Source organism: Manacus vitellinus, unplaced genomic scaffold (assembly GCF_001715985.3).
Source record: "Manacus vitellinus isolate BGI_N305 unplaced genomic scaffold, ASM171598v3 scaffold_9_pilon, whole genome shotgun sequence".
In the NCBI taxonomy this organism is placed as follows: Eukaryota; Metazoa; Chordata; class Aves; order Passeriformes; family Pipridae; genus Manacus; species Manacus vitellinus.
The window spans coordinates 15,324,999-15,344,285 of NW_021940917.1; the positions used below are offsets into that span (position 1 = coordinate 15,324,999).

General features: G+C 42.2%; 1 protein-coding gene across 1 annotated transcript in view; it reads right to left on the bottom strand.

Moving 5' to 3' along the window:
• Positions 1–19,287, bottom strand: part of LOC103757649 (metalloprotease TIKI1) — a 60,708-nt gene that overhangs the window by 24,472 nt on the left and 16,949 nt on the right. The window contains exon 3 of the mRNA XM_025896467.1: positions 448–594. Within this exon, the coding sequence (XP_025752252.1) occupies positions 448–594 (147 nt within the window). The remainder of the gene's footprint in view (positions 1–447; positions 595–19,287) is intronic.

Sequence of the window (19,287 nt, forward strand, 5' to 3'; positions counted from 1 at the left end):
TGATAGGGGACATTAGAAAGCTTGCAACTTGCCCAGCCTTACACAAGTGCCCAAGTCACGAGTGCATTTCTCTGTCGCATTTAGCACAAAAGAGCCTGCTGTTGTTCTATATTGTTGTTAAGTTTGCTCATACCTAAGCTAGAGCAGTTCCACAGAGTCCTTAACAAAATAACAGATTAACTCACAGAGCTTCGATGCTAAAACAAACATGCCACTTGTCCAAAGAGGAAAGCCAGGTGCACCTCTGCTGCTTGTGTGCAGTGAGACAGGGGTTGAGGTGCTGCAGGCTTCCTGGAACAGGAAAGCAGATGGGTCGGGGAGCCAGCAGCATGCCCTTGGCCCTCACCTGTAAAGGGCCTGCCTCGGGGACAGAGAAGCACAAGTGTGACAGGGGTTAGCGCTGAAGGGACATGTGCATAGTACGAGGGCTGTGGTGGCTAGACTCACTTGAGAAGTGTCATGGTTGAAGATGATGGAGCTGAGGTCCCCACAGTTGTAATGCTTGATAAGGTCTTCAGTCGTATAGGGGATCTGGACACTGCCTGCTCGGAGTCTCTCCTGCTGCAAGAGAGTCTGATTCAAAGCAAAGACCACCTGAGGGAGGGGGAGAGGGAGGAAAAGACAGAGTTCCTGGTAAGTTCTCTTTTCATCCCATGGGAAGGTCACAGACACACAGCCACCTGACGAGGGCTCTCTGCAGCTGCCTTGCTCTGAGCACAGGACTGGCTCTGAGACAGTCCACATCTCACCAACACGTGCCTCTCCTGGGTTCACAGGTACTCACATCTTGGTTCCTGTGGGCCTGCTCAGAGGGAACTGACCCACCACATTTAGTTCCATGGGGTTTTGACCGTGACATGGTTAATACAGAAGATACAAAGGGGCAGGTGAAAGTAGGGGAAATCTTTCTCCCCTAGATGACAGTTTGCCTGACCACTACAGAGCCCCAGGACATGATGGGCTCCTGTCCTCATAGCTCCTCAGCCACCTACCTAAATTAAGCATGGCTTCTCCTTGTTTGCCTTTCCTTCCTCATCCACGAGAACAGTACCAGGCTATTGTTTCCTGTTTCATGTCTCTTTCTCTAAGACAACGTCTATTTCAGGCAGGAAGGGCTCTCCTGGAGCAGACAAGGGAAGAATGGTGGCCTTTGGGGTTTGCAGGGCGTCACCTAGCACTCACTCTCTCCCAGCTGACTGCCTCAGAAGGCACCAGGGCTTCATGCGTTCCCTCCTCCTGGGCCTTTCCCTGGGAATGCAAACACTCCCATTCCCTTTGCCTCAAGATAAACTATCCAGCTGCCACCGCTCCAACCATCAGGGAGCCTTTCCACTGACCAAAAAGGGAGAAGACCAGCAGAGCACAGCACGGCTCTCCCAAGGCGGTGGCCTCAGGAGGATCTGACCTAGAGAGAGCTGCTGATCCAGCCACCCCACACGTGGGCAGCGCTCACCCCACTTAAAAGGGAGAAGAGAGCACTTTGGAGCAACACTTCACAGGTGTCTCCGGAGCCAAACAGACAAGGCAGAACCTCCACACCTCTCCCTAGCTGCTCCACCACTGCAGTCGGTGGTCACTGAGCTCCAGAAAGGCAGGGAACTTGGGGTAGAAGCTCACCAGGCTGAACATGGGATGCCAGTGGGCACCTTTGGTGGGATGTGGAGCTGAATAATCACCTGCACAGGGAGCAGTCCTCTATCAGCACCTGGCAAGTAAAACATCACCATCTCTCCTCACCATAGTGCATACTCAAGCTACCACCAGTTTTCACACCAAAACTAGACACAAGCTTTCCTAATACCTACTGGCTTCTTTAAAGGAAGTAAGCTCAGAGATATTGCTTTGAAATTTTTCAAAAATTAATCTTGGGAATGTTATTTTTTAAGCTCTGGTTAGTCTCTGTGCAATTAACTCCTCTTGGATATTTGCCTCAAACACCATCAAAGGCACTCTGGAACTGGAAGTATTTGACAACACCATGAAACTCACACATGAGTAAGCAAACTGTTAATAATCTGAGATTGTATGAACTAATTTTGAGGATTATAGAGCAGATGTGAGAACAAACAGGTGCAATTTCCCTCCCCCAGAACAACAATCTGTCTTCTACAGAAAGGTGCGAATTCCACCAAATTTGGAATTACTGTCCCCACTACAGCTAGAGCTACTTGTTTGGATCCAAATCACTGTGTATTTAGCCCAATACAAAAGCACATAACTTAGCATTAGTTCTTGGGGGAGTGTTCATGAATAGTAACATTCAATCCTATCTCATGTTTTTAAAGAGGGCAATAATTCACTTTGTTGGTACAAACTGCACTGGATTAAAATAATATCTCCAGGTGAACACTCAGCAAAGTTACATCAAACTAACAGTGGCCATCTTGCAAAGGACCTCTGTTTAATTTGAAAGTAAATTAAACAAGACCAAACTGAAACCACTTAATGCCTGAATAAAAGTTTGCTTGCAGGCTGGAGTTTATCATACTCCAAAGCCATTGTTTTTCCATTTGTTTGGCTTCACTTCCCACACAGAGAAGTCCTAATGGATATTAATGACCAGAGAAGGTTCACTGAGATACAAGCCAAATCCATGCTGAAAACATGGGATTTCTATACCCAAGGACTGCCAGGTCATGCCAGGAAAATCTTATATGTATAATCAGTCCATCCAAAAACACTTCCATGTAAATGGCTTATATTTGGCTATTATAATGGCTTATATAAGCTATTTGACTACCATAGGATCATCTGCTTTACAATTTACCATTAAAGCAATATGTCCCTTTCTAGACTTTGCAGCCTCTGAAACAATGACCAGACATTCCCTGCCCACAGAGCAGGCAGGGACTGTGACATCAAAAAAGCTTTGCAATCTTTACCTTTTGAGTTTCACCCAGACACAAACCAGAAGAGGCTAACCAATTTCTGTAGGGAAAACACCAGCCTGCTGGGAGAGGCATGAGAATAAAGCAAATCTTCCTCTCTCCACTGTACCCCCACAGCCTGCACTCCTACTGTCACTTGCTCTGCATGCAACCCTCAGCTCCATGCACATCTCTTCCCTCCTTCCTCGCAGTATTCCTCAAGTGAAACAGACTCAGTCTGTCCTCCAAACAGACTTGGCTTGGCCTGTAGCAGTCAGGTTGAGCCACACAGGTGTTGTCCTTTCTCATGCCCATGTTGTCAGACTTCCCCATGAGCAACATCTTTCCCCACCAGGATCTAGACCGGATTCCAATCACTGTATGCAGCACCTGAGAGAGAAGTCACATAAGAACGACCTAAAGTTCCCAACCCAGAGAGTGGATTTCCACCTTGATGCTGTGAGGGACACAGGTAGTCTCAGCTCCTTTGAGGGCAGCAGCAGCAGCTTAAGTCTCTCTGCATTAGGAGCAAGAAGTCAAGAGAGCACCAATGTCCTTGAAAATTAGCCCTCTCTAATAAGTTACAGTAACTCACGCATCAGGCTTCACACAACAGGAAATGCTATCGCCAACAATACTCTCCACATCAGCTGTTCTGAACAGAACAGTGGCATCTGCTGGAGGGGAATGATGGCACACCTACTGAACGACTACATAGGATTACAATTTGGCATCAGCATGAGTGCACAGCCTCTCAAAGAAATGTGATAGTTCCTCTCAATTTCTGTACCACTTGTACCTTCTTGGGGGAATTGAAACACTTTGTCAAGAAGTGAAGGCGGGTGGGGATAAAGAGGGAGGGACCTGTTTGCATACCAGGTGTTGCTTAAAGTTCTGCCCTGGTGAGGAGGTTATCTTCAGTAAATAATAATGGATAAACACTGTCAAGATCTCACAAGAAGGAAGATTCCTGAACCTACTGTTCTTAAAGGATTTAATTTACTGAGATGGGTGTTGTTCAGAAGTTGATAACTCCTATCTGTAGTCACTTCTCAAAGAAAACAATAGACTAGGTGCAAAATGACACTTAAGAAGATCACAGCCCTTCAAACTGCAAATCTGATCCCAGTCTTGTTTACTAGATGTGAAAAGCTGAAGAAAGTCAACAGAGCATTAGAAGCAGAGAGCAGATCAGCAGCTAGTCTGCAACTGTTATATTTGCTTGGCACAAATACTGCTTGCCTTCCTAACTCCGCATTCGATACTGCACTCCTTTGATTTCTAGTAATTTCAAGTAGTTGAGAAAATAGAAAATAAGAAAAGGTTGAAAAGAAATTTTCAATTTTGCTTAGAAATCAAATGTAAAAATTTGTGAGCTCTTCCAAAGGTGATACAGAAAATATGCATCTGTCTTGCAGGTATCTTTTGCATTGCACTGTTTTACTACTTCCAAGATCTTTCCTGTGTTGGAATCCACAGAAATCACTCCACATTCATCCTCCTTGCAAAACCATTCTTCCTTACTTCACACCCCCCTCCAGCAACTCCATCCTACTCTGCTCCAATAAGTGTATTCATACTAGCATCAAAGCAGCTCCTGAAAAAGATGTATTCGAAGAACAAAAGTAACAAGTTTATTAGAAAGGGATTTTTTATCTCCCACCTCCCATTTTCACTGTGATCTCTGTCTTCCCCCAACCCTCTCCCTTTTTGTACTGTGGAAAAAATCGATTAAGCTCTCTGGTATACATATTGCTGCAAACCTCATTCTCCCCCTGGATATTTCTTCAGCTGTCAGGAGACACTTGTCCCCTTTGCTAGCATTGTTAGAGTGGCCTGCTAGGCTAAGGGGGCGGGGAAAAGAGGGTTAGAGCCTGGCAGATGCCTCTTTTGTCAGAGACAAAGGACCCCCTGCCATCCTCTCCACTTTTCAGTACTTTCATCCACATTGGATCAAAGTGCTGTTCTGCATATGAAAGGAACCTGGCATTATTCGCCTCAAATTAGCCTATCGCCATCCTGCTAGCCTCGAGTCTTCCCAACAAAAGCGCTCACATCTGTTCCATCATTTGCCTCATCTTCTGGGTTTTTTTTTCTTTCAGCTCTCGGTTTTTGAGGGCCATTCAAACTCTTGAATTATAGTCTGGGGGAGCATCTTCCTTGCTCTGGGATCGCTCAGCCAGACAATTTGCTTTTAATTGTCTTAAGGAGTCATGGGCTGCTTTTGTGTCCTTCCCAGCTAATAACTGCATCCATTACGGATTCCATTCAGCCTCTTCAGCCAATCCTTTCCCTCTTTCTCCTCCTTCTCAAAAGCGGATTTCTCTCCTTGCTCTTCACCTGGAGGAGACCATTGCTTCTCTGGGCCAGTGAACACTACTGCCCCAAATCAAAGCGAGCCTTAAATCAAAAGCATCATGACTATGAGAATCAATAATCCTCCGTTGTCATGGTAATGGTCCAGCAGGCCAAGTGTTGAGAAGAAAGCAGGATTCCTCGCTGTGGTGTGGCACAGCTGACTTCGAGGTAAGAAGTCAGGACTGGCAATGTCAGAGCCTGGAAACCTGAGCCCACCTGCCATGAGGAGCCCTGCAAAAAGCAGTTTACACAAACAGGCCAGAGAAGTCTTATTTTGGCATGGGCTGAAAATAGCAAAAGGAGATTTAACCCACCATCTGCAGGCTTCAGAGCAGTCTAAGTCACTTTCAGAGCTGTTGCACCCGATGAGATGCTCCCTGTGGCCTCTGCTTTTGTAAACAAGAGAGAAAAAGGAAGCAAATTCCCAAACTTGGACTACTTCTGTGAGAAAGATTGGATTAGAGCCATGAGCAGAGAGAGGTTTTATGAGAGACTCACCCAAGGGACAAGACATGAACAGTACAAGTCAATGAAACTAAGTGCAAACTACACTGTGTTACTTACGAGCTACAAGTTTCCCATGGGCTTCCTATTATTTATGTTTGGGGTTTTCTTAGTCAAAAGCCAGCATTGCAAGGAGAGGGAGCACTTTTCTCTATCAGGATCCTCCAAGACACTTAGACGACACTCTGCCTCAAATCTGACACAGAGATGCTGACACAGGTAAAGGCAGTGAAGAATTCAATCTTTGGTCTGCCGAAAACAAACTTACACTAGGACATTGTATGCCAGATTCTTGCAGTGTGTCTTTCCAGAACCAAACAAAGAGACACTGAAGTTTTTGGTTGTTATCTGGAATTTGTATGGTAACACACAAACCAATCCTTCCTCAGCTAGGAGCTATATAAAACAAGGGAATTTAGAAGTAATCCTCTTGTTACAGAAGGATGGTTGATAATGTTGAATCAGAGGACCACTACTTACAGCAGTGCTGGAAATGCAGCTCATTTACTTGTAATAGATTGCATTAGTACCTATCCTTTTGTCTGAGTAATTTACACTGATTTTACAGTGTGAAAGGTAGTTTTTATGTTTTCACTGACAGCAGCAGAAATAAACACCCCATTAGATGCTGAACGTGGAATAAGACCAGCAGTGGAATAGATTGTTCCCATTTCTCAGAGTAGCTTGCAATTCACATCTGGAAATCTACAAGACCTTGCTGGAACTTGCTCCCATCCTTCTCTGGGCTAATTGCAAGGCCATGAACCTGCTGCTGCACCTCGTCCCTGGCAACTCTTCATCTAAGCTCACTGGGATTCCTCCCTGTGCTGCAGGAATGCTTCAAGCTTTTCATGAAGTGCATCTGTGTACAGACCATCTTTGAACTGGTGATCCAGATTAGCATGTTACTAAAGAAGGATTAAACTTTTTTTTAGTTCCATCTGTATTAAAGATTTTGTAAATGTTAACAAAGTTTGTTTTTAAAACCTTCGCACATGAAACTTTCATCAGATACATTTTTACTTCAAAGGGACTAGCCCTTTGTCTAATTTTCGGGTTTCAACTGTCCTGAAGCAAAGCTCAAGGCCAAAAAAAGGAGCCCCAACAAACTACTTTCAAGACACTACACTTAGAATTCCTGCCTGTCTCATACTTAGCATTTTTTCAGTTAGCAAGTCCGTTTTGTTTTGGACTAGCATTGCCACATAACTCCTAAACTCAGGTCAAAATCAGACTTGGGAACACTTAACCAAATGAAAAGGAATCACTAACAATCCCGATTTCTCTTAGTATATGCTCACTTTCCGATTTACAGAACTGTCTAACCAGTAAATCAGTAGTAAGGGTTTCTTTCCTTTGCCTAACAATTTAGTTTACAGCACACTTAACACAAACATCTTAAAATTGAATTAATATTAAAAGAATAACTAAGTTCCAAAGGGGAAAAATCTGAAACTAGGGTTTCTTGGGTTGACACTAGCTATACTTCTAAAATTCAACATCTCCAATTGGTGTTTTGTTTGGCTTTTTGTTTGTTTTTAAAAAACCAACCTTCTACTAAAATAGTTGGTTTGGTTTACTTCCACTTCCTTCTTTTCCACGGGATACTCTTAAATCTAGTTGAAACAAAACTAAAATACTGAAGTTAATAAACTCTTTATTTTAACTTTTAAACAACTTAACAGGAAAATTCTCTTAGAATGGAAACAATCTGGCTTTCCAACTGTAGAAAATACATTAAAAAAAGTAGAAATGATGACACATGACTGTGTCTTTGACTGTAAGGAGTAAGCTGAAGCCTTCCTATCTTCCACAGCTTTAAGAACAACATTTAGCAGTACTTTTTAATCTTCCTAAAACACAATTACTGAAACTAAACAAACTTGGTATTGATGACCTGGGATTTTGCCTCCTTTTTTTCTTTTCTTCACTAAATGACAGATGTTTTTTGGAGTGCTGCTAGATGAAAGAAAAACTCTCATAAGTACCCCCTTGCCTTCATTATTCTTTTATTTGTCCTTTCTACCACAGGCTATGTATAACTTAGGACTAAACTTGATAGCAGTTTGGAAGATTGCTAGAAGTAGCATGCCTTAGGAATATAGAATACTAAAGTTTGAACTTGCTCTTGCCAGTACTTTTACACCTTTTTTGGTGGAATGGAATAACACAGAAAGAAAATTTTTAATTGGCTACAAAAAAAATTTTTACTTGGCTCTTTCTGCAAAACTGATGTACATTACTTGTGTAATTCAGGTAAGCATGACTAAATCAAGACTACAAAGTTAACAGGGTAAACAACCCAGCCTTACAACATCATGAACAGCCCCAGACAGTTATCATGTGTCTCCTGGTATCCACACAGGGATTTGGATTTTCTTGAAGTTCTGCCAGCGGTAAAAGCTTCTTCCATATGAAACACTCAGCACTGATAAAACATTTTTCCACTCAACAGAGCAACTAGGCCAGGGCTCTGTCTGCTGCTCCAAACAGAACAACAATTTTGAACCAATGTTTATGTTGTAGGCCACTGGAAGCAATCTTTAAGAGAAGGTTCTGGCCTCCAAATGGAGCACAGCAGAGCTCACGACGAACTTTTCCACAGCTACAGGGGTGAAAGGGAGAATTTATGTTCTATTTACATATTGTTATACACTATTAGACTTGCCAAGAAAAATCTCAAACAAGAACTGCTAAAATGGTCCCTAGCTGGCTTCAGGCAGATCAGAGGCTGGAAGTTCTCAGTGCAAAAGCTTTCCAAGAGGAATAGCTGACAACATTTTCAGATACTGAGACACAGGGGTAAGTCTGTGCTCTTCACAGTAACTGTGAGTCCAGCCACGTAGTAAAAATACCATGTCCCAAGGTAGGATGGGAACTTATAAACCACCAGCTGTGCAGCACGAACGCCCTGAGATGACGTTCTTGGGATGAGTCAGCTGGCTCCACTACCACATGGCACCTCCACTTCCCTCCCTGGCTGTCCGCATTAGGACACGACCAGTGGTTCCAATTCAGCCAGTATACCGAGCTGTCTTTGTGAAAAAATCTAAAGCACTCTGATATTCAGACCCGGGAAAACCCACCTGCTGCCAGAGCAATCAGGAAACTGCTGAGCGCTTGGTGCTTCTGAAAGAAAGACTGTTCATTGCTAGAAAGTATCTGGTGGTTTTTGTTTTGGTTTGGTTTTTTTTTTCCTTTGTTTTGTTCTTGAAAAAGATTGTTGCATGCCAAAAAGGGTGCCATAGGAATTTTAAGTGACTGTCCAAATTCAACTAATTTGCAAAAAATCTCATATCAGATAAGCTATTGCTGTAAAAGTATGGCAGATTTTAACCTGCGGACTTCTGAGCCAGTTTCAATGCATCCAAAGCCAGAAGAAAAGATTCTTATTTCCCTAGCTAATCCCAGGACTTGCCCAACTTACTACAAGCCTTTACTATTTTCCTTCTCTTGCTGCCTACTTTTAAAAATAAAGGTGTTAAATCACCAAAATGTAACTGCAGTCCATCAAGATATGAAGCCAGAAGGATGCCAGTTCAGTTTGGATCACAGAAGCGTCTACAGACACTGCCACTTGGCATGGACTGAAAAAAAAAAAAATCAGAGAAAAAATTTTGCCAGGCAAAAAATCCATGAGAATATTTCTGAACTCAAAACTTTCAGACCAACTGAACAGAAATTTCTCAATCTTCTCAGTCAACAAGGTAGACAACAGTTCCAGCAATGAGATAAGCCCATTTTCTTTAGCACTTCTGAGCCCTACGTAGTCAAACAATTTTGTTAAAGGCCAGAGCAGGTCACCTACCCCACAGGAAGTTCCAGCACATGGTCACACACACTTACTGTCAGGTTAAGTGTCCTGAGTAAACATTTGCTCAAGCATCTCTGAGAAAAGCAGAGGTATCTGCCAAGAGCTCATAATTTTCACAAAGGCACCACGATTACCTAAGTCTGACTGTTAAGATTAAAATGGCCTAAGATAAGCAGGCAGGCTCTGGGGTGTGATGAAATAAACAGTAACAAGAACAAAGCATGTCAAGATTTATCTCATGGGCACGTTATACTTTAGCCTCAGAAGTGAACAACTGGGTATTTTTCCTGGGCTAGCCAGGGCAATGCTTTTTCAGAAATAATGTTGAAAACCTGCAGTGCAATTGGTACCAGCAACTCTCTGCATGGAAAAAATGCAAGAATATATTGGCTAAAAGTCTGTAACTTTCAGCATTAAAGCAAAAAGCCGCGGTGCACTCAGAATTGCGCAAAAGATTTTAAAGGTTTAGTGGGATGTGAATCATTATCCTCTGAATCCAGTTTTGGAAATAACAAACAATATTGTACAATAGCAGTTGCTTGGTGAGTATCTGCTAAAACTATGACAGAAGAAAAACAACAAGCAGGTAATCAGGGAAAAACAATTCAAGCTGCCCAAGCTAGACAAATTCTGACTTATAGACTAATGGGACCTTTTTTAGGGATTCCCAAGTGATTTAGTTCCATTTTTTGGACAAGAAACCCTCAAGAAGGTCTGTACAGTGTAGGCATAAGTCTCGTACTACAAAAACTCTAGTCTGAAAACTTACACTTGAATGACAACACAACACAATACAAAGTCCTGGGTTAAATTTTATTACTATACTATTGCTATCCACTCCAAAGGTCTGCAGAAGGATGCCTCCCTCCTGAATCATTGCACATTACACCTCGTTATGAGTGTGCGCCTTCTCTGTGTCAGGCAACACCTACCAGAACTCCTTAGGCTTATGTTTCCTCAGTTAAAATCTGAGATGCAAGTCCACAAGCGATGTGTCTACACAGTGTTGTGACACTGCATCAAGGATGAAAGAGTTCAGAGATTACCTCACTCTGGATTGTGACACAGAATAGACAAACATAAAGCAGCTTCTCATCCCTTCAAATATTCTACGTATCCCACTGCATAAAGCTCCTACAGGGTTTTTTTAAATATTCACTTGCATGAAAGGACTCCTCCCAAACTCATATACAAGGAAAATAAAGTTGGCATTGAAAAACTTGTGTCAAAATCCATCAAACAGAATACAGAAGCTCTTACAGTCATGAACTCCTACAAATTCTCCATTTTGTCACCTTAAAAAAATGCCGCCCTATTGGCATTTATGACCCATCTGCAAACTTTCTAACTGGCAACAATTCCTGAAACAAAGGTGCCTCCTAAGAATAGGACATCTTGCCAGCCTACAAATTATGATTCCCAAATAGGGAATCTTTTACCACAGTCACTAACAGTGAGGGACCCCACTGGACTAGCTCTTCTCAAAGACTACCTCACCAGTATGACCCAATACACAATGCACCCTTATTTCACAGTGTTTTCCACTGCTTCCTATCAGGATTCTGTTTTCAGTTGTGCTCATTTGCTCTTCATAACATCCTAACTCCAAACCTCCCTTTCCTTTCTAGTAGCTACTCTTTTCTCAGGTGCATTAGTTTGCTTTCTTACTTGAGCTCATATTTGGGGTTTTTTTGCCTCCTTACAATGAGCAGGACAGAAAAAGGTCAATATTACTGCTTGCCTCATTTTTCCAGAGACAGCAGTAGTTCAGCTGGGAAGAAAAGCACACGAGAGCCCTGTTGGTGTAGGAATCTTCCTAGACATTGCCTTAAGAATATTCATCCAAAACCACTCATCAACCAATATCAGACATGAGTTGCTCTCAATCATGCCAGTTATCCAGGCTCTGCACCATTCAAGATCAAATACAACTAAATGCAAACCTAACAGGACAGCAGAGATTTCCTGTTCAGAATATGTCATATTTATTATGTTGTTAAACACGCTTGGTGTTGAAAAGTAAATTTACAACAAATATCTTGTTAGGAAAACTTATAAAGAGTAACGTCTGCTTGTGACAGATAAAACAAGGAATGAAATCACCATCCCTGAGAGCAGCACTTCAAACTCTTATATAAAGCCCAAAAAAACTGAAATCTGGTCAAACCTCGAGAACCTGCTGAGCGGTTTGGAATTAACGTAAAAAGAAAATTTAAGTTTGCAAAAAGGTTTCAGAAGCCACTGGATGCTTTGCAGATTAACCCCCCTGCGATCTCTGCAAGCCCAGTGATGATCTATGAACTACTGTGGGTGCACATGTGAATTTCAAAGATAGAGGGCATTAAAGCGTTTTGTCATGTGCATGCACCACACTCTCCAAAAATTCAACCCTCACAAGCTACAGACTTCCAGCTGAGCAGTGCTGCAAATTAAGTGTAATGCTTGCTAGTGTCTCATTTGATGGTTTCTACTTGCTTCTTGCACTCATAAATAGGATTTCACACTATATAAGCACACTGAGCTGGTTCTGATACGTTGGCTGAAGCCTCTCTTCCTGCTACACAAACCAAAGCTCTATGTAAATTATCATCCTTTTCCTTTCCAAGCCCTTGCTTCCAGTCTCCCCCCTCTGCTTGTTTGTGTGTGACCTGCTGTCATTCATTCTGACTGTGTGACTATCCAAATAAGCCACAGAGTCAATGAAAGCACCTTGGTGGGCTGGAGACCTGACAAGCTCAGTCAGAGCTCGCTCCATTTGATGTTCCCAGTGTTCTGCTGCTCCAAAGGTAGGAAGAAGTACAGGGTCCATTCCTGATGGTCACATGCTAGTGCTCAGCTTCATGTGCTAACTGCTCTCACATTTAGTTTTTATGATCAGGCTGTCCTTACCTCTGGGACACAACAGCAAAAGGTGTGAATATTTCAGTATGAAATTTAGGTTGCAACGGGGAAGCATCAGATTCTTCTGACATGACACTATTGATTCTCTGCCAGGTGACAAGAAGCATCATGGTAGGAAGTGCTTGCACACCCATCCATAAATAGTGAGAGTGAGATCAAAGGGAGACAACTCACTCCCTTGGTATGTCCTCTGGTCAGCATCAAAGCTTAGTACCAAGCCCAGAACCCCAATCCCTTGCAGCCCCTACTGCAACCCCCCTGTACAATTCCTTTCAGGAGACCTTTCAGGTGAAGTAAACAGCACTGCTACCTGACAACTGTCCTGCTTGCCTTGTTCACACCAGGATATTGCAAGCTTGCAAACACAAAAACAGCAGCACCACTGCTTGAAAGTTCAAACTGGAGTCAAACACCAGGCTCACAGTCAGTATGTCCAACTACATACCTATTCCTAAACAGTTCAAACTAAGTAAAACAAAACTTGAAGGCTGTACTCCCTCAAGTAACTTCTTTATTCTCTATCCTTGGCTATGGAAACTGACAAGTCATTTTGGCTATGGGACATGGGACTTCTCCCAAGTCCTCTTTTTGCAAGAAAGGCAGTCAAATAAATGTCAGTCCAAATCCTAACTCCCCTCTCAATCTACCTGCTAGAAATATCCAGCCTCTGCTGGAAACATATCACCTCTCTGTAGAGGCCCTTAGAAAATATTTTTAGCGCCTTTGTTTTGCAACCAGGAAGGTACAGAGAGATAATTTTACTTATGTTTCAGTTAATCAAGCCCTAGGGTCTCAATTTCCTCAGCAATCCCATAATTCTGGTCCAGAGGCCCTCAGAGTTTTGTCAGCACAATCTTTTATCTTGAATGGTCTCATAAAACTTAAAAGTCACTGGGCCCACCCTCAGTATATTGTGTCAAGGATGTACTTGGTGCAGCTCAGTGTTAATTTAAATTGTGATGAGATAGAGCAGTCATTCAAGGACACCACACGATGGTACATGGACTGACTCCCCATTTTGAAAACCACCATAAAAAAAAAAAAATCAGACACAAGCAATCATGAAATTAAAAAAAATAATAATTCAAGCCTATCATAATTTTCTTCTGTGCTGATGGAATTGTTGCCACAGCACTGCAAAAAACGGTCTGCAATTCTCCACCATCAGAAAGGGCTAATTCAATTTCAATTCAGAATAGCTTAAAACCATAGTTTGATAGAAGTGCTGACATGTTTGACCTTTTGTAACATTTCAAAATCATTTTATTTCAACTTTCAGCTTAATAATTTCCAAGGACATGGTTTTTATCTTGTTAAAGACTGTTACTACATTTCCCTGGCCCAGTTTCCTTGTTTCTCACTTGTTTTCCATGAATGTCCAAGAAGGTTGCCCAGCAGTTGGTAGTATCCTGTGCCAGTTCCTTTAGAAGCCTTGGCTGCGTGCGTCTGCTCCTCCTGCTGGTTTTTAAATGGTTGGTTTTACCAGGTATCTTCTAACCCTCCCCTCAGCAGTAACTTGCTGGCTAAACCAATATCACTTCTATTCCGTTCTTTTCCTGATGGCCCGTAACAGCACTGTGTTTTAGCAAAAACATTTGCTTACTTCAGCCTTTCTGCCATGCTCTGATACTCCAAAGGTGTTCTTTGCAGAGCTACTCTCTTTTTAATTTCCTCTACTACCTCCACAATCTTTGCTCCCCAGCTACAAAGTGGTGCAATGAATATTTCTGCATAACGAGGGAAATCACACCAGCGCAGACCTGCTGGTGGACTGTTCTCAAAAAACCTGGCCACCAGAAAAACTATTTAAAACACTTCTTGCTTCTGCCCATTCCATTTTCTTATCGCACTCATTAGACTGCGTGGCTTTATCGACACTAGGAGTAAATTCCTCACTTAACAAGTCAAGTGAAAAAATGCTAAATGAGCACAAATTTGTACAGTCAATTTCCTTAATTTGGAAGGGAACATAAGTAACAAAGCATCAGCTGTGTCAGCAACCTGTTTGGTTAAACAGAGAAAGTCTTCTGAAACTTTTATCCTAGTTTTGAGTGGTAGCTAGGCATTTACAGGCTGTTAGAGGGGGTGGGAGGGGGGTAGTAAAAAAGGAAGTCCCATGAACCTCTTCTGTAAAAAAAACTATTAAATTCCTAACTGCTGACACAAGAAAATACCTCTGCTTTTGTCATGAGGGCCTTCATCCTCAGTTCCTGTTCTCTTTAAAAACCCTGTAATGGAGAATGGGGTGCCTTTCAAAGGTGTTGGCAATTAGCTGTAGCTAATACACTGAAAAAGCTGTTGCAGAAAGCACACACTGTAGAAAGGAAAAATAAAACCCAAGCCAATAAACAATCCAAATGCTACTATCGGGTTCCCTTTTCAGTGTCACCAGATGGATGCACCAAGCCTGTTGAAAGTAGCTCATAAAGAACTACCATAAAATTGGACCACAGGCTGGCTGCTGGCCCTAAAGCTACTTAACTGCAGAAGTCCTCATCTGCAGATGTGAAGTATCATGATCTCAGACATGCTGCTGCAGCTGTTCGGGACGGAGCTCCCAAAACATTTCCTACTTCTCCTTCCGTACAGCAATGCACAGCAAACCTGGACTTGAGCTTGACAGCACGTACCACCCTGTGCTGCTGGGCACGGCTGTACCACAGCTTAGGGAGTCTGCAGTCACACATGGCTTTGTGGCTTGTGCAGCACTGCAAAAAGTCAGACACAGTGATACAAGCACTCTGCCCAGGATTACTGCCCAAATTAATACAGCCAAGTGAACTGAAACGCCATAATCCTTCCACATGTCATTTTATTCTTCACGTGTTCTGACACTATTTGATAAGTAATTCCTATCCAGCAAATGCTTATGGGATTTACTAATTTAAATGAATGAATGTGTGATTACAATGAATTTGCAATATTTCTGACGAATTTGGGTCTAAAGCCATTGTTTTTTCATTTGTTTGGCTTCGCTTCCCACACAGAGAAGTCCTAATGGATATTAATGACCAGAGAAGGTTCACTGAGATACAAGCCAAATCCATGCTGAAAACATGGGATTTCTGTGCCCAAGGACTGCCAGGTCATGCCAGGAAAATCTTATATGTATAATCAGTCCATCCAAAAGCACTTCCAAACCAAAAGGGCACTGAAATCAAAGGACTTTTCAGACTTACAAACAGGCAACGCGTTTAACCAAGCTAATTTATGAGGTCTTCCCAGGACAGAGGCTCTCACTGCAAGCTGAATGTGCCTTTCTGCAACAGACTAAGGAGCTGGAGCTAAAAATAACAAAATTGATTGTGAACATCTGAATCTCTATCTCAGTACATGAAGATTTATTGTGACAAACACATTTTGGTGGTGGGGGGTTTTTTGTGTTGTTTTTGTTTTGGTTTGGGTTTTTTTATTTTATTTTGATTTTGGTTTTTCTTTTGGTTTTTTTTTATGAGGACTTTAATTTCAAGGTTTAAAAGGTCATCAGAACTCCTTCTTTGGAAATAGAGCAATATTTCAAAACAGTTATGGTTAAATGAAAGGATAATCTGAGAAGGATCAAATCAAAATTTTGGAAGAAAAAAATCAGAATCAGTATACAAATGAACATGAGTCAATATTGGGAAGATAGCCATACCATCATAGGAGCTGCGGGTGGCAGGCCATCAGAAAACTTATGAATCAGCAACATGATGCTTTTGCCAAAGACAGTTTCTAATAGTGTAATATTACTGGGAAATAATTAGGCTGTCCTATCTCATCCTGTCAAGGCCTCTGCCAGTCTCTTGCATCCTATTCTGGACACAACTGAAACAGAGTCCAAAGGAGAAAAGAAAGACTGTTCAGAGATTTGGAAACATAAGCTACAGGAGAGGATGAAGATGCTGACTCAGTCAATTCAGAAAAGGGAAGCCTGAGGAAAGAGTCAGGCATCACCACAGGTCACTTTGCCTAAAAAAGGTAGTTAACAAATTAAAAGGTCATCAAGTTATGGTCCACAGCTTGGGGACAAGAAGACACCAGGTCAGCTTGCAACAGCAAGTATTTTAGGTATGAAAGGAAAGAAGAAGGGATGGATTCCCCTGGATCACTGTACAGACTCCACCACTGAATTTAAGACACCATTAGCCTGATTTCTCAGGTATCATTTTGGTGTACTTCTGCTTTGGGACAAGAATCAGATTTCCCCAGACCCAGCAGGTCTTTTTAGCTGTAATAACCAAATGGTTTCACACTACAAGTACCTGCTTCTTCAGGTGAGAAGACAGTAACTGGAGACAGACACACGGTTGTTAAGAGAGGCTGTGTGTGCTTGGCAAAACCTGGACACAAAGCACACCTGGTCCTTCTGCCACTGAGCTCTCACCACACCTTGTAGCTGCCTGTGAGCCACTTGAATGGTTTCCCTGATAGCCCCAAGGTTAAGGCTCCTGACTGTTTCCTCTCTTGAAGACACAAGTGTATAACCTGTGCCTAGATGTGTCCTGCTAGTGTTTTCTACTGCACATTTCCTTGTAGCAACACATATGGTTTTTCAACCTGTGATGCCTAAACCATCATCTGCCTACCATTCTTCTCAGGCTATATTCTTAAGGAAAGGATGATCAAAAAATGGCTTGTTTTAGACAGTAAAGAGCAATACTACATACTACCCTGTATTCAGACCAAAAAAATAAAGGCAAATAGGAAGAAAGCTCTGGTTTTTTATAAACTGTGTTAGAAATCATGGACAAAAACATGCAAGGTGCTTCAAACTGCCATTTCCTACTATAGTACTGTCAGTTGAATTGTCAAAGTCCATCTCCATTTTGAACTGACATAACACTTCGGGATTTTTGCTTTTTAGAATGTTTGTTGCCTCATTTTCCCAATTATCTCTGAAACATTCTCCATCTTCTAAGTCTAAACAAGAAGGTTCTACACAAAGTAGCTAAAGTGATGGCAGAATACTGGATCTTTCCAAACCTGAAAAAACTAATCATGGAAATTAAGCCAAAAGTTGTATTAAATGATAGGTTGCCCCAATCTCTAGTCTTTTTTGCATATTTGTATCTGCCTATTAAAAAAGTTTCAGCCGCTGCTGCAATTTGAAACAAAAATTGGTTAAAACCCAAATATTGCATGCACAAAATTAAGAGCCATCTAGTGTGGTGAAAATAAATACATGTAGAGAGAAAGTCAATGATCAAAATAATATGATAACGTTCCCAAAGATCAATTTCTATGGAAAAGCATACTTTTCTTGCTAATTTTGTTAAACTCAGCAAACCCACAAGATCTGAAATGCTTCTGTTTGTTACATGACAGAATAAGTTCATCTTGGAGATTGTTTACAAAGTGCTGGTTACAGCTTTCTCTGAATAGTGACACCTGACGACAGTAAGATCATCCACATCATATGAGCTCAGTAGCAGTCTGCAAACCAGCTGACTCACGAATTTTAGTGACTGCCAACTGCAGGCCCTTCACTGGTTCTTCAATTTCAATTTTATTAAATTAATTAGCTCGGTCAGTTTATCTTATAAGCCTACTTAACGTACCAAGTGTCGTTATTAAATTAGCTTTTAACTTAGGTTACTGAACAGAAATCATTCGTGCATATCCACAGAGCTCAGAGGCCACTTAACTTGTTCCTGTAGCACAGACAGATTCACAACATATTTCTAACAACCAGAAAAGACTGCTGAAGGTGTGACTGCAGCCAAGGGACTGCGTTAACCTCTGCCACACATTGATCCCACCCACTAGTCTTGGGGGGAGAGGGAAAAAAAAAACCAAAACACCAAAATAACAAGTCTTACAAGGAGAGTTCTGATTTCACAGTACTCCAATCCCTTTTGACAAATCATCTCTCTGCCAGACTCTGCCTTTCTCTGATCCTCTTCACATGTTTAACTTGCCATCACACTGCTGCTCCAGCTCAGCGTGCCCACATGCACACACCCCCCACTTGAGCACGGATGCATACCACCAAGGGAAGTCTGAAAGCCATTTCAGAACAGTGGTATGAAGCAGCTGAGACTGCTCCTCAGCACTGAATGGCCCCAGTGGAGATGGATGTAGGAACATCTACCTTTCCTCTGAGACTCAGACGTGGTAGGCAACCAGACACTCCACACTGGTGCCCAGTCCTGATGTTACCGAGGCAGAGCAGTGGCTGCAAGGCTTCACCAGTGGTAGCAAGCTTACACTTAGACCACACACAAAAAAAAACAGTGCTGCAGCAACATCAGCAGCACCTAAAGTGGCATCTCCAGCACAGGTTAGCAATCAGCAGGCTGCAGCAGGAGTGGCTCCTGCAGGAGGGGACTGTCAGGAGAGGCTGCAGATCAGAAGCAAAAGCCAAATCTAAATCTTGGTAGCAGATAGAATTTACTGCCAAGGTGTTACCTACTCTTACCATGTGTGCATGTTTCCCTTGACTGGAATGGTACCAGCCACTCTTATCTTCCCCGAGAATCATAAAAGTTCACATGATTACAGGAGACAAAAACAGACAGAAAAGGATTCTGTGCTACAGCATTTACACTGTCCTCAAATTCTCCACAAAATTGGTTGCAACTCTGAAGTTTATCCAGAAGTCTTCTTTCAGTGCAGATGATAATCTTCATATTACCTTCCTCAGAACTGACTTTCAGAGCAATTCACAAGTAGGCAGTCCTAGTTTTTGCCTAATGCCTTACACAACCAATGACTTGAAAGCCCAGGAGAATTCTGCATACAACAGCTGGATGTTTTAATGACTGCCAAGATACCAAGCAAACAGGTGCTCTGGGAAGTGCTGGGCTGAAGGAAAACAGAGTTGAAAAACAAGCCCAGAAATTCAGCACAACCAGCTTTCTG